This window comes from Aotus nancymaae, unplaced genomic scaffold (assembly GCF_030222135.1).
Source record: "Aotus nancymaae isolate 86718 unplaced genomic scaffold, 86718_ANA_hifiasm-v0.15.2.pri h1tg000014l, whole genome shotgun sequence".
Taxonomy (NCBI): Eukaryota; Metazoa; Chordata; class Mammalia; order Primates; family Aotidae; genus Aotus; species Aotus nancymaae.
In genome coordinates this window covers 62,344,544-62,360,735 of record NW_026988425.1, presented here as the reverse complement: position 1 = coordinate 62,360,735, position 16,192 = coordinate 62,344,544, and the positions used below count along the sequence as shown (strand labels likewise).

Sequence of the window (16,192 nt, the reverse complement as noted above, 5' to 3'; positions counted from 1 at the left end):
TCTTAGAAATGGTCCATAAAACTCATGGGACATGTTATGAGATGTAATATCATAGACGATGTTCGGTTAAAGCTATGGTTTCCTCACATCTAGTCCCAGAGAGTCACATTAGATCTGAGAAGTTCAAACAAGTGCATTTTTCCAAAATGCATGTTGTCTTATAATTATTATTCCAAAGCAAAGGAAGAAAACTCCAAATTAGCAATGGATATGAGCAGTTAACTATTTAGTGAACAGCAGCATTCATATATATTCAGCAAGAATTACAATGTGGTTACAGCTTAAACTCCTTTTTTTTTTTTTTAGGTTCAGAACAGAGGTTTAATAGGCAAAAGAAAGAGAAAAGCTCTCTGCAGCAGAGAGGGGTCCTGGAGAAACCGGTGGCCCTAAAACTCATCTTCATACACACAGAATTGTATTACTTGATATAAAATAGGTAGTTAGAAAAAAGTTTTCACAAGAGCCACTGAGTGAACTTAATGTTTCTAATTAAAATACCCATAAATAAATCCCAAAGTTTTTAATTATGACCCATTTTGTCAAGAGACTTTCAAACACATGCTTTCTGCTAAATTCCACTGGGGCAAAAAAAAGAAAGAATTTACCATCACTCAAGTCCTGTACCTATACAAATACACTCCATACAACTGTTTTCTGCATCAGATTCTTTTGTTTTTCTTCTACCTAACTAGGGGGGCGGAAATCAAGTTAAATTATGTTAATTTAAAAACGTTTTTATATATAAATAAAAAGTCACCAAGGATGGCTGGTTAACAGAATTTTGGTTTGCCCTGTATAAACATATATTGCTGCTTATATGCATCTGTAGTTTAATCTTAGTAGAGAATATCATGCAGCCACAGAACACTCCAGATTAATGCTTTAATTTGAACTACAGCTGTTTAATCTTCTCATTGTAAGAGACCAGAATACCTAACACTTGATTCTAGAAGAGCAGGAAGTAAACAAGAGTGAAGAGAGGAAACTGAAGTTACTCAATTGTCCATGAAGCTTCAGGAGCCATTTTACATAGTTCCAATTAAGTAGCTCCTCATTATTCTCATTCATTTAATCCTTTCGTGGCAGACTATTCAAAATCTGCATCCCAATGGTAACTTATTTCTGCTCCTGATCCACCAAAATTAATTGAGCAGCTGCTTTATGCTGAAGCCCTGGGCTGGGAGGTAGTCTTGATGCTACAGTAGCTTCTTTTGGCTAACAAGTTGAACTGCCACTAAAGGAAAAGAAAGGCTGCAATGGATATACTTGTTTGCAGTTGGTTTACACATATTTTCTCCAGCGACCATTCTGGGAAAGAAAGAAAGGTACAACTATTCGCACAAATTTGGTAGACAGAACTTTCTAACTCCACCCTCTTTTAATTCACTGGAACTTCCCTTGAAGAATTTTCTAGGTTATGACCTCCATAGATGGTTCTTCCCAGGGCTGAATTTTCTCTGAGGAAAATCCTCTCATTTAGTTAGAGTTCATAAGAGAGAACATTTTTTTTTAAAACAGGAAACAGAACATCAAAACCTTTCAAAGTTTTATGTGTCTAATCACAGCAGTGAAACAAATCTTTTCTTAATCAAAATTATACTTTAACTCTCAGAGAGCCTAGATTTCACATGTTCACAAAACAACAATTCTTCTGATACCAAGAACAGAAATACAACTTATGTTTCACATAATGCAGAAGCAAAGGGCTCAAATGGGCCTTCCTCTTTCATCGTGGCCTTTCGTAAAAATTGCAACAGTGAACCAGTGGGAATTCTGACAGGAAAGAAGTCCCATCAGAGGCTGGCTTTTTTTTTTTTAAAGGCCTTGCTTATGCAGAAAATTCTTGCTTTTTCCATTATGCGGTGTCTAGGGGAGGGTGGGAAGAGGAAGGCTTCCTTCTATACTTGTAGAGCACTGTAATTTAAAATGAGTCATGCAAAACATAAATGAAAACGTTAACCTCTGAGATGGGGGTCAGCAAATTTTATTCCCGCTTAGATCCAGTTTTCTCTGGCAAACTTGACTAAACACAAACCAGGGGCTTTCCCTGGGTAGTCATGCTCCAACTTACCAAGACACTGAGCGCCAAGTTCGAAAGAAGGCAAGCTCAAGAAGGAGGCCTCTAGAATTAAGAAATCCTTGGCCATGGCTCAGCTCACAGACAGGCCTTGGACTATCCATTCAACCCAGCATACCTTCCATTTCACAGGTGTGACTTTCCACCCCCCATCACGGCTCCGGGGATATCCTAACTCCTTAGAGGCGTAGAATGATCTGTCCTGTTGGTAAGCCATATCACAGTAGCTACACCGTCTCCTGGGTCCAGCCTGGGAAAGCATTTGAGTGCCTATCTGCCCATGGAAGACCTCTTTTAGGGCCTGCTGCCTTGCCTCACTGGAAGTCGTGCTTGCAAAAAAATCATTAAACACATGTGATGATTTAACGGAACCATTCAGCAACTAGGAGTTTTCTTTGGCTTCATACGTTATGAGTAGGATGTGAAGTTTGACCACTGTGTATTCTCTGAGCAAGATTCAACTTGAGACCACATGAAAAACTTCAGATACTTGATCCATGTTGCAGCCCCAAGTGCTCTAAGAGCTGTTTCTTTCCTCTATGCAAAGATTAAATTTTTGCCTAACCCATCAATTAAAACATAAACATTTTTCTAGGTTGGAATTGCAGGAGTGTGACTCCATATTCCAAACTAACAATATCCAAATAGCACAATACTTTTATCTAAATGAAATGAGGGTATTGCTTTAACCTGTGATACTTCATATTCTTCCATTTTTATTTCAAGTAAACTTTGAAAGAAGTTGATGCATTTTGTCCAAATGTGTATGCAAACTGTCACATATAAGTCTCTGATTTGATACATGGTTCTAGTACACGATTTTGACAGAAATGAGATACTGGTCAGTCAAGTATTTTTAATATCTGTAAGATTCTTAAATTTGTTTGAAGGCAACTGGTGTATGGGTAAAGATCACAGAAATGCAAGATTGTACTTAAAAGTCTACAATTTACAGGCAACTACTTGCTAAGATTTAGTTAATACTGCTAGAGGGTCCTTTCCTCCTGCAACTCACTTTGAGGGTGGTACAGTGTGATGCTGAGAAGCACCATCCTTCAGTGAGAGAGTCTGCATGCAAAGACACGCTCTTCACCAGCCACTAGTGTTGGACTTGGAGCAAGTTTCTTTTTCTTTCTAAGCCTCAACTTGTAAACAGGACTAAGTGGACTAAGTGAGATCAGGCAGGTAAAGCAGAAAGCGCATGGTGCCTGGCACGAAGCAAATGCTCGATGCATGCCTGCAAATGTGTGAGTAAGGAATCACATGGAAGAAATTTTAAATTTTTCATCTCAGAGGTAAAACATTTCATCTTGCACGTATTTAAGAAAAGGAAACTGTAGCAACTAGATGTAATGAACTAAAAAGAGTAATGTAAAAAAAAATTGCAACCGCCACCTTTTCAGCAAATCAAAAATTCAGAATCATCAACTACATACCCATAAATGAAAGGCTCAGAATAAGGTAACAAAATTAATCAAACATGCACTGGTTTTACAAAAAATATTAAGTATCAACTCTTCATTTTAACCCTTATAAACAAAAGATTTTTTTCCTCTCATTTTAGGAGGCTTCAATTACTATTAACTAGTGGTCATCAGTATTATTAATAGCTACTATAACTATTAACCCCCACCCAGTCCATTTCCTTCTTTTAGGAAATTATACATTAAATGTGAGACCAAATAATCTGAAGATTACTAACACATTTGCTAAGTTATAATTTAAAACATTTCAATATGTGAACTAAATGGCATTTGGTACTGGTGAAAGATGGTCCCTTAGGAGTCCACTGAATCAAGAGACTCGTCATCATCTAAGCAAAACCGTCAACAATATTTTAAATGTGTTCTAGAAAACAGAATGAGTGGGGTTGCCTGGGAGGTGGAGAGGGACAGTGGTTTTGTATTTTGGAAAAAGATCATTGTGAAACTCACCCCATCCTTCTCTTCTAGAATACATGAAAGGCAACTAGTCTCACAGCTAGACTACAACAAAACCAGGAAGGAAAGAAGACACGAAGGAAGGAAAAAATATTTTCATTCTTAGAGTTAAGGAACATAATTACCCCAAATATTAAAGGGATGTTAACGACTAGGTTGGAATTCACTGAAAGTAGTTACGAGAATAAGAACAGTTACAGTGACAATGCACTTCCGTGACCCTACTAGGGTATAGGGTAGGTAAAGAGGCCTCAGAGTCTGCTGCACAGGCTCAGGATCCTGGCAAAGAAAAAACAAGAGTAAACACTGTTTGCATCTTGTCAAATTTTTCCTTGGTGAGGGCCAAAGTTAGATGATTCCAATCACAGAAGAGCTGGAGAGATGTGGTCTGACAAGAACTGGAGCTTCGGTTAAACAACTGTGAATTTTACGCTCCAATATGTTTAAAGTTCCTCTAAATGTTAAAGCTGACCAGGTTTCTCAAGTTTCCCCTAAGGGGAAGATTAGACCACAAGTGACAGTTACAATATAACTGTATATGTAAGGCCAATCCAAACAATGAAGGCTAGTGAAGTGGCAAGTTAGAGCTAACTTCCAATCCTTTCTCTAACGCTGCTTTTAGTGAAACAGCACACTCAATTATAAAGGCAGATTTGTACAGTGCACTCAATAATGGCTTTTCTATATTGCCTTACTATCAGATTTGGTTTAAATATAACATTTACTATATATCATATACAAACACATATTATATACATATATATTAAAATCATGTATTTATTAAATACATATTCTATACTATCCTATACAAACACATATTACATCTCATATACAAATACATATATATTTATATATAAACATTTATATATGATATATATATAAAAGTTGACTATTATATATATCTACAATGTTATCTACAACATTAAGATGAACAAGCCGAGTGAGGGCTACACCGAAGGTTACAGTTTTAGCCAGTGAAGAGCTATAGGCTTCAACATGCAGAAGGAATGAACTGCCCTTTAAAGGGAATCACCTCTTTCCAGCCTGTGGTTCTGATGAGGTTCTTTTGCTGTAAGGAATAGTAACTCACACATCTGCTTTATTCTTTTTAGTTTTTCTTGGGTCTGTTTCCTGAGAGGAAAAATCTGCTTGTTTAACTCACTTTGTCATATCAGACCGCATCATACGTCACTGGCAAGTCAGGGAGTCATCTGCCTTTGGCTCCAGGGTGCCCTGTGGCTGCTGAGAAGTCAGCAGCATCAAGCAGTGTGAACTTAACCCCTGCCGGCCCTTTCGCTGTACTGCAGAGTTGCTTAGGAGCACTGGCTCGGCAGTTGGACTGTTTGGAGTCAAATCCCAGCTCCTCCACTAGCTGTGTGACCTTGGGCCAGCATCTAATTAAACTTTATCTTTAAAACAGGTATGATAAGGCCAGTGTCATAGAATTCTTAGAAAAAGTAACCAGTCAATGGAGTAAAAGTTTAGCACAGTACCTGAAAAATAATGTGCTGAACGAATATAGTTATGGTCAATTTTATATGTGTGTACGTATGTGTATATATGTACATACCTATTTTTATGTCTGTGTTTCTTTACAGTATTCATACACAGTAAACATTTTCCCTGTCTGTAATATTTTTATGCTTTCTTTGTTGCCTATCTTTTGGAATATATATTTCTAGGTATTTAGAAGATATATACTTTATAGTTTTATTATTTTGGTAATTACTTTTTAAGTTAACCAAAATGAATTACTTTTAAATTTATACCTTTTCAAATCATAAAACTTGACAATAAAAAGGCAACCTTTAGGTCCTTCCATCTGAACATGAGCTCCTGCTTATCAGCGAATGCCTCTCAATTTGCCTTTCCACATAAAATATAAGGAGGAAGCTCAGTAAGTTCTTAAGTCACCATCTTTTCTCCTCAAAGCTCTACTAAATTCAATGCACTATCTTTTTGGCATTTATTGCTAGAAAGGAGAAGAAAAACAACTTTGTTCCCTGGCAGCAAATAGCTTGCCAGTTATTTTGGCAAGGTACTTTAATATTATTAAAAAGAAATGCTCATATTTTTCATTGATTTCACATGAAAAATACGGGGAACGCTTTCAGATCTGCACATATGCATGAAAACTTATTATAATGATGTTGTTCTATTTCAGTTGAGGTGGTTTTCTGTTTATAAACACTTGTAATTCTCCTGTTAGATATTCTCTCTATACATCTTCTACCTCATTTTATGTTTTTATCCTTTAGATTGTGAAAGAGCTTTTTCTTGTTTCTCCCTCACAACACAGAATTTATTTTCAGCTCATTACCCCCTCACATGAATTTTAATGTGCTATTACAGTTTTAACTTAGTCTTTTTTTATTGTTTCACTCCGATTTCATCCTATCCTACTGTCTTTTCCGCTCATAACCTTCTGACTACTTTCTGTCCCTTTCATGAGGGACAGAAATGAATCATAATAATAAACAGAAATATTGTAACAGAAATAAATCATAATAAATCAGTTCTGGAGGTCTTCTCTTCTTTCAAATCTCCAATACGGTCTCCCTTTTTCTTTTATAGATGGATCTGGTTCAGTAGGCTTGGTTATGTTTTTCCCGTTTACTTATCACTAAACAAGGAAAGATCTACCCACACCTGGTGACTGCTCTGAGCCAAGGGATCCACTGGGTGCTGGTTTTAGACCTACAGTTGGCAGGTTGAGATGAACAGGCCAATTCTAAAGTGGTTTTCATTTCAACCTAGTTTTGGTGAGTCTGAGAGAAAACTCTCCTGCGTTCACCGCCTGGCTTTTTGAGGCTCTGAGTGATGGAGAGCCTGTAATACTCAAAACCCTCAGTGAACACAAGTCTTTCTAACTCTACACCACTTCTAGCACTTTATTTTCATGGATCAGATTCTTGGGATGTAACAGTAATAGCCCCTAACTTACCATTCCAGCTCTCTCTGGTTATTTTCTGAATTGTGACCTCCTATTGATTAGAAAGGCCCTGTCAGAGAGGACAAGGTATGGGATGCAGGGGACAGGACTGGGGGGAGGAGTGGGGGGGAGACGGGGCGGGGGTGGCAATTCCTGAGGACAATTCCAAGGCCCTTTCTGAATTATGGAGAGAGTTAGGGAGGAGATGGGTCTGTCCCGCTATTTTTAGGTGGTCAAAACTTATCCTATTATATTTTTTCACTCCTGTTCTGTTGAATTTACAGTAGGCATTTCTCCCCACGAATTCTAGTTTTATGTATTTAGAATTTTTTTCTTCCTGTCTTCTTAGGGACTGTAGTGAGAAAAGGCTCTCTCAGGAACTCTTGAGAAGCTATGTCAGGACTACCAGTCAGAGGCCTTTTTAACTCAGAAAACATTTTTTAAAGTTTTTTTTTTCAGTGGGAAAATATATAAATAAGCAAAAATAAATGCATTCAAGAAGTTCTGCTGACACTAACTGCCTTTGAGAGACAATCTCTGGACAATGTCACATTGTCCTATTAGATACCTGAAAATAAAATCACCTGTGCCTTTCATTTACCCCCTCATCCACCCCTCTCCCCTTGGAATTCAGGTAACAGAAACACAAAAGTTATAAATTTGGAAGTGACTGACTTTCCTGAGAAATATGGTTGACGTTCAAAGGAATTTGACAATTTACTTAGTCTTTTTAAATGGCGTTTACTGTTAACCTCGACATAATTCAGGTATAAGACTTCAAGATTCATCTGAGTCAACTTCAGGTTTCTTGCTCTCATGGATTTCAAGCAGCCGCTATCCACATGCCAAAACACACAATTCTTATGCTGGATACCCTCAAGTTTTTGGCTTTTAAGCAAGTAATAACTCCAGTCTGCACTCCATTTTAATCAAAATGATATAATTATGAGTCTAAAATAAGAAAATTTGAAACTCAGGGAAACATTTAAGGCAAGATATTAAACTTCTTCAAAAGTAACAGGAATGAAGGTAAATCTATTTATCAATGTTATATAGCTTTTGAGTTATCAGATCATGGTGTATTTCTTCCTGAGAAAATTTGCATTTACACGCATATACCCAAAACTTTGTCTTAGTTTCATGGCCTTTCCATCTCTTTGTAATTCAATCCTTTCAAATATTTACGATAAGAAAATGTTCTAAGTCACATATAAATTTGAGGCAAATTTCTGGAGTTGTATGAATGTAATAACTAGTGAAACTTAACAGATAAAGCAGACGTAACTGAAGACCACCCAAAAAGCAGAATTCAGTTATCGATTACTTCACAAAGAACTGCTTAAGGAGATCCCCACAACTGCTTGCCTTGCCCAGAATGTTCTTGAATCTTGTGAATGCGCCATCACTATGAAGTCCCCTTTCTTTTTAAATATTTACAACATCACATGAGCTTCAGTTTTTTAATCTCAAAAAGTTATCATATGGCATCTTTACAAGGTGGTTGTGAGGGTCAATTGAAAAATGTCTATAAAATGCCTGGCAGGGCTGGGTGCAGTGGCTCATGCTCGTAATCCCAGCACTTTGGGAGGCCGAGGTGGGTGGATCATCTGAGGTCAGGAGTTCAAGACCAGCCTGACCAATACGGTGAAACCCCATCTCTACTGAAAATACAAAAATTAGCCAGGTGTGGTGGTGTGCACCTGTAGTCCCAGCTACTCAAGAGGCTGAGATAGGAGAACTGCTTGAATCCAGGAGGTGGAGGTTGCAGTGAGCTGAGACTGTGTCACTTCATTCCAGCCTGGGCGACAGAGTGAGACTGTCTCAAAAAAAAAAAAAAAAAAAAAAAATGCCTGGCAGAATAATTAGCAAAGAGTAAGTCTGCAAATGTTTGAGGTTTGTTTTGAAGAAGTCATTTTCAAAAGTTAAACAGACCCACAGGGAATTGTTAGACAAAAACTATAATATGTACTTTGATATATTCTAACCAAATTCATTATATCCCATTCCTTGGTACTCCACAGATATTCCTTCTGATTTAGCAATAAAATCATCTTGTTCTAACTTCTTCAAACACCTCTGAATCAAAAATAAGCAAACTTCTTTTTTGCTACCTGAAAGAACATGGTAAGATTTAAGTAGCAATCCTTTGAAATTATACATTAATGATGCCACAAATATTCAGCTATGTTTCTATAGCTGGAACACAAGAATCAAAAAAAAAAAAAAAAAAAAAAAAAACTTCAAATGAATTGTTTACTAATTTTAAAAAATCTTAAGCATTGAAAATTATTTTTATTATTTTTATTTTTTTGAGACAGAGTCTTACTCTGTCACCCAGGCTGGAGTGCAGTGGCACAATCTTGGCTCACTGCAACCTCTGCCTTCCAGGTTCAAGTGATTCTCCTGCCTCAGCCTCCCTAGTAGCTGGGGTAATAGGCATGCACCACCATACCTGGCTAATTTTTGTATTTTCAGTAGAGATGGTGTTTCACCCTGTTGGCCAGGCTCTTGATCTCCTGACCTCAAGTGATCCGCCGACCTCAGTCTCCCAAAGTGCTGGGATTACAGGTGTGAGTTACTGCAATTGGCCTCAAAAATTATTTTAAAAAATAGAATAAAAATAAAAGCATCAGTGTTTAATTAGGAGTCACAGTAGTTAAAAGGTTAACATAGTATAATATCTAATATCATAAATATTAATCTTATTAATGCCCTTAAATAATTTTGAAAACTGCATTTTACAAAAAAAACAGTAGCAGGCTAGAACCAGTGCTTGCTGTGGCACTGATCCCATGTGCTGAGTCTGAGAGCATTATGTCAGTTTTCTTCTTTAGGAGAAAGCTGGGAAGATGACAATGACAACCCCAGACAGTCACTCTGACTTCACAATGCAGCCTTGTCTAATGCCTATGCTAATGTGTTACCTCTTAGGTAGATTTAGAGGGGTCTGAGTAAACAAATGTTATAACCATCACTCTCTGCTTACTTTGGAAAATTTAACAAAAAAAAATTTATGAAAAAAATCTGTAGGAACTCCAAGCACAGATCATGTCAATGACGTTAGCTCTACTGCACAGATGCCATTCAAAGGAGGTAGTAAGTCTCAAACCAGTTTAGATACCAGCAATTGCTAACTGCCCGCCAACAGAGGTGGAGCCTAAATTTTCACACTGATGAAACATATCCTAAAACCATACACGATGTGGATTTGCAAAAACTTGATACCAGGTGGGCACTCTGATAAGCAATAATCCCATACAATCCATGGACCAGTCTCCAATCAGATCGTGCAATAAGGTCACGTGTCTTTTCAACGGTCCTAGATTGTTTATCTACATAAATCCTCTCCCTACATTCCCTTATTCTCATATACAGGGTTTCTGGGTTGAATTATTGGGGAAAAACTACTAGTGAGAACCAACTTTTCTGGGTCTTATTTCTCCCAACGATTCTTCTGATTAGGAATAGGACTAAAACAAAAACTTTGGCAAAACTCAAAAGAGGCAGCATTTAACTTTCACCTTACAATCAGAGAACACTGGGACTAGAAAATTAAGGAATTTATAGAAGACAAAGCAATGTGGAATTTCTGATTTATATTTCACTTATGCCTACATTCTTTACTATCTTGGATGTCAGATTTGATCATCAAATTACAAGTAGTCTCCTGCAATACAATGTAATAAATTCACAGTTACAATTTCAATATGAATCAAACTATGACAGGACAGAATAACGTATAGGCATTACATAATACATGCCACCAACTGAGGATAGATGAACAGATGAATACAAACACACCGCAAACACCTCCAAGCAAGAAACACTCCAGAGAAGGTATTCCTGAAAATCACAGCCATGCTTTAGGTGGTATAAAGTCACTGGGAGAAAGTTCTGCATACATAATTAAACAAAGGTTTCCTGCTTGTTTTGTTTTTAATTGCAAGGGTATATTTTAACAATGTTTAATATGTTATCCATTATATAACACCTGTTTTGTTTTTATTTCAAAGTTATATTTTAACAATGTTTCTACTACAATAATTCCACACACTGTTTGTATACTGCGTGGAATTTTCATAGTAAAAATATTGTGGTCCTTTACGTAAATTGGTAAGAAGGAATAACACATTTATAAAGTATTCTCATAATATTTTGTTAAACAACTTGATGTTTTAGGTACACTATACCCAAGTAATTGAAATAAAGCCTATTTCTAGTTCACTTTATCCCCTCCCTGTGTCCTCCTCTATTCAGAGCCTAAGGACTGCTTTGATACTGAATGCTATAAACTCAAGACCTCAGAACATTAAGATATAATCCATCATGCAATTACGCTTCTCATTTCAAGCTATCAGACCATGTCATTTTCTCCTATCTGAGCCTTCAGACCAATGCTACATCCCTCCTCATGGAAATTTGTTAGCAACAAAAATACACATATATGCAAGAGCCAGCTGTACTGCTAACATCTGCTTGTTTTGTTTTTTACTACTCAAAACCTGGATATGCAAATGATGTCATATTTGGCACTCTTATTTGCCACAGGTAAAAAATTTTCCCCTTTTTGAGTGCTACTTAGCAGATGTTAAGGCATCATTTGTTGCTGAATTTCAGAATTTCTAATTTTTTTTCTAACTCAGAGAAGAAATGCTTACTAATCGAATGCCTCTTGTAGACAAAGATGCATTAACCTAGAAACCAGAGAAGACTGACATCAAATTTATCAAAGAATCTATTGACAAGTTAAATAGAAGAGTTCCATATTTATGACAAAGAAAATTGTATTAGAATACCAACATTAACTTAGTTGTCAGAAAACAAAATACCCTTCCTCTAGTTAAATAACTCCTATTTGAATCAGGGGTATATGACAGCTTCACTTAGGACGTACATATAAAGACACTGGACGCTTTTCCCATTTTTGAAAAAAGAACACAGAAAGAAGTGTATAGAGCCAGAAGCCTTAACAAAAGCATCTGAACAAACATTTCACTTAAATAAGAAAATATAACTTGCCTCCCATAGCCCTGTGACTCTAGAGGACAGAGGCAGAAACAGACACCCAGCAGAAAGCTTCTCCTCAAATAATGTTTTATTCTGCAACCCTGGACTTAACTGTCACCGCAGCTCTAGGAGAGAAGATCAAGTCATTCCCTTCAAATAACAGACTGAGGGAAGGAGGGAGAAAAGCCTTCCTCTCCACTCTGGGCAAGGCAGCCTCCCTACTCATGGGCCCCTCAGAGTGTGCCTGTGAATTCCTAAAGTGGCCAGGCCAGCTCAGGGTCAGAACCCTCCTGCTAAAAAAGCAAGAAAGGTGAGAATCCTGTCTCTTTTTGTCAATTTCATTTTCAAAAAAACCATGGATACATAAATTATTAATTAGGACTACTTTCTCTTACACATTTTTAGGGGTACAAAATAACCAAAATTAACAGAAAAAATGTTTTTAAAAAATCAATAATTTATTGAGAATATAAATGCTCATGAGAGGGAGAACTGTGTTGCAATACGTAATTTAATATGCAAATGATATATTCTGTGACCGTAAGAGAAGTGGTTAGGCTAATCTGATTTTAAATAATTAGCACATTTGCTTTTTCCAGACATCTCTTTAATCAATTATATTGATTACATCTTTTAGAAATATTTCATTTCCTACTAAAACACAGAAGACAAACACTTAAATTTTTATGCCTGGGTAAAAATCTCCACAATGTCCTGATGAACTTTTCGGATTGGTCACAAGTTCGAGACAGATCTCAAAGGCCTTTTAGGATCCCATAACTGACCCAACTATCTCACAACAACAGAGTGGTGGATAGATGCAGAATGAGAAGTCAGCACCATAAAATGGATGGTTTACCCCATCACTCTGGGGCTTAACAAGACAAACCTCCAAGTTCACAGCAAAAGCTTATTTAAGCAGGGAGGAAGGTGAAGAATGTTATGAGAAGGTACATTCTGAAAGAAAACAGAATTCGTAAAAGCAGAAATTTGTGAAGCAAAGCAAATTACTTGCACGAGTACTATTTGCCACAAGGAGACAGCTGTAGATTCTGACCAACGGGCTCAGCAGAGGTATGTAATTTGGTATCAGGTCACTATTTTCTGTGACCTCTGTACAGTGTAGTCAATGTTTATGATTTATTGCAGCTCTGCTTTCTAGACAGGGAACAACCACCAGGAATGGACACTCAAATGCTGAGTGTGAAAAATGTAATAACAGCATGCCTCGGGAAACCATGAAAACCAACACCAATTGCAGGCTTTTTTTTTTTTTTTTTTCTGTTTAGAGGGATTTTGATCAAGATTTAAAATAAGCCACGCCAAATGCATGCTTTATATTTTAGATTTGAAACCAGCTGAAATCCACTGTCAGAGTGCAGGGGCAGCCAGGGAGGGTTGTGTAGGTCAGGATGGAGGTGGGTATGGGCTCAGACTCATAAGTAATCTCTCATGTTAGCAGGTTTCAATGTACTACACAAACTAACATGGGCAGACTCTCACTCATCTAAATATTCTGCATTAGCATGACTTTAATTAAAGGATCTCAAAGTAAGAGTTAAAACCACTGTCTTGAGAAATAGCCCCACTGGATGGCTTACATATGACAGAGGAATATATTTTTATTCCCATATTCCTATATCTCCACTTTCAATCAACTCATTTCCTTGTGTACAAGAGAAAATATAGAACCCTGGCTGAATGGGGTTGTATGTGGAGGAATGAGATGCCAGGATCTGAGCAGCCTAAGGCAGAAAGAGCCAGAAGATTGTCTTTCAATAGCTGCCTCACCCAAGGGCATGTAACACCCACCTTGCACACTCAGCACACTCTTTATCTATATGAAACATGGAAGAGGTTCTCTCCAAAGAATATAACATAGGGTTCTACTGGCTCAGAGAAAAACGAAATAAAATGTGAGTCTCATATTGGCAATTTTAGCCCCCATGCAAAGGGAAGGAGATAAAAGGATGGGAGAAAGGACACAGAATTTGCCCTGAGGACACTCGCTGACCATGACACACCCTCTACACACTTGGCTTCAGTGACTGAAGGCACTGTCAGCTTAACCCACTTTCCCACCAGCTGAACTACCTGTACCAGGCCCTGGTGAAGAAAAGAAGAGCTCTGGAAACATACCAGGCAATGGTTAAGGCCAAGGCAGGATGTCTCAGATGTGGAGGATGTAGATAACAAATAAGCTGTTATTTTCTGAAACAGGATGGGCCATTAATGTATGACTGCACATGACATTCAGAGCACGTGGCCAATTTCAAAAGCAATGCAGAAAGTGAAATAGCTAGATGATGAGCTGCAGCAGCACATGTTTACCAGCATGCTGGGAACCTACCACACTGTCCTAGATACTTAGGATAATGGGGGGCCACAAAGATCCCTCCCCTTGTGGAACTGAAAAATCTAACAGAGGAAACAGACAATGAACAATAAATATAGTAAGTAAATGATATTGTGGGTTAAGTAATCAATGATTTGCAAAAGCAGAGAGGTAGGTCCCAGCATGGAGTCGCGTGAGTAGAGCCAGATTCCATGAAAAGAAGATTTGAGCAGAGAAGTGAGAGTGGGTCAGTCAGGCAGATGTCCAGGGGAAGAGCTGTCCGAACAGAGGGGACAAAGTACAGTCCTAAGGTGGGAGGGAGGCATGAGAGAGCATCTCAGGGCACACTGGCTCTTCAGTCTTGATTTCATCTTTTATCTTTGCTTTCTAGCACAAAACAAGGACTCAGGCCATGCTTACTGAATGTATTTAAGTCCAAAAACATCCAAGATTATCCAATTAAAACAATTCATTCAATCTATATGCCAGCGCTTCCTAAAAAACTGCATGCAAAATGTACTGGAAGAAAGTACATGTTCCTGAGAAGAGCTGTATATAATATTTTCTAATGGGATTTTTTTGACTCTTTCTCCCTAAAAGTTAAATGTCACAGCTTTATTTCCAAGAACATATAAGCAATGAAGAAAAGTAGACTCTATTGTACAGGGAGGAATCTCTCACAGAATGTACTTTTGACCAGAGTCTAATGACAATTTCCTTTTAAAATAGAGAGGGTAGCAAGGCTCAGCAGGACACAGACACATGATAGGCATGCAGGCTGTCCTCGCCCCCTCTATCTACGCTGCTGCCCATTCATGAGGTGTGCCAAGTCCACAAAACAAAACTGCCATGTGGTTCCTAGACCTGGGGTAGGGGGTTGGTGAACAATAACCTTCTAAATGCAATCAACGCAGCATGACATGAAAAACTGGCTAAGTCAGGTGGAGGGTGTTAAAAGAAAAGAGAAAAGGACTAAATAATTCAATTACAGTAAGAATAGCACAGAACTATCATTTCTTGCCTCTACACAATTTGTCACTGCAAAAGCTTTTCAAAGAAATACAAAGGCAAAAGAAACCAGTCTCATAGCTTCCAACATATAAAATGTGTCCTTATAACTACTTTCCATATCAATTCAACATGTAACTCATAGGAGCTACTGAATTCTCACTTCATAGGAATATTTAAATGAGAATACAAGACCAACATTTCTAGAAAATTGAATGTTTAGTATTACACTCCCCACACGACCCCCCAACACACTCTTTTCAACCTTTCAGTTATTCCTAATTTCTCATTTATATTCAGGTTCTAATACTTTCATGCACATTACCATGGGCCTTTTTCTTGAATTCAGCTAAAAATTTTCATTTCACTCCACCTTTCCATGTATTAAAGTAAAATGAAAAAGCTGATAAAATTCTCAATTGTAATCACATTATATGAGAAAGCATGCATTATAAAATAGTTTAGGATATAAAAAGAGAAAATGACTTTTCCTATAAGGAAAGACTTGCTTTTCTGTTCACCATATCCAAAGAAACTTACACCTGATAGCAATTATCAAATGCAATTTTGTTTAGAAACTGCTTTTATAAAATTGTTTTGAAACTAATCTTGACAAGGTGCCCCTATTCCACCTTTTAAATAATCTTCTGTAATTTAACTGAGAAATTTTTATGATTCTGTGTAACTCTGTACTCTGGGACAAATTAAATCATTTTTCCATTTGAATTAGCCTATTGAAGAAAGTGTTTTTAATTAAAAAAAAAAAAGTCAAAAATATATAACTTGGTGGAGAAAAACAAATACGTATGTATCTTCGATCTGCTAAGTGCTGCAATGGTTGACGAAATCACGTATGTATGTGCAGAGAGTCACAGTTTTTTTATTCATCTGCA

At 37.4% G+C, this 16,192-nt stretch overlaps 1 protein-coding gene across 2 annotated transcripts in view; it reads right to left on the bottom strand.

Annotated features, from left to right (window-relative positions):
- The window catches only part of PIK3R1 (phosphoinositide-3-kinase regulatory subunit 1), an 85,170-nt gene that overhangs the window by 54,877 nt on the left and 14,101 nt on the right, over nucleotides 1-16,192 (bottom strand). Inside the window, exon 1 of one of the 2 annotated variants that reach the window (XM_012462230.3) lies at nucleotides 5,051-5,126. The exons of the other annotated variant lie outside the window; for it this stretch is intronic. Within the exon in view, the coding sequence (XP_012317653.1) occupies nucleotides 5,051-5,111 (61 nt within the window). The 5' untranslated portion in view covers nucleotides 5,112-5,126. Of the gene's footprint in view, nucleotides 1-5,050; nucleotides 5,127-16,192 lie in introns of those variants that run through there. 2 annotated transcript variants of the gene reach the window in all.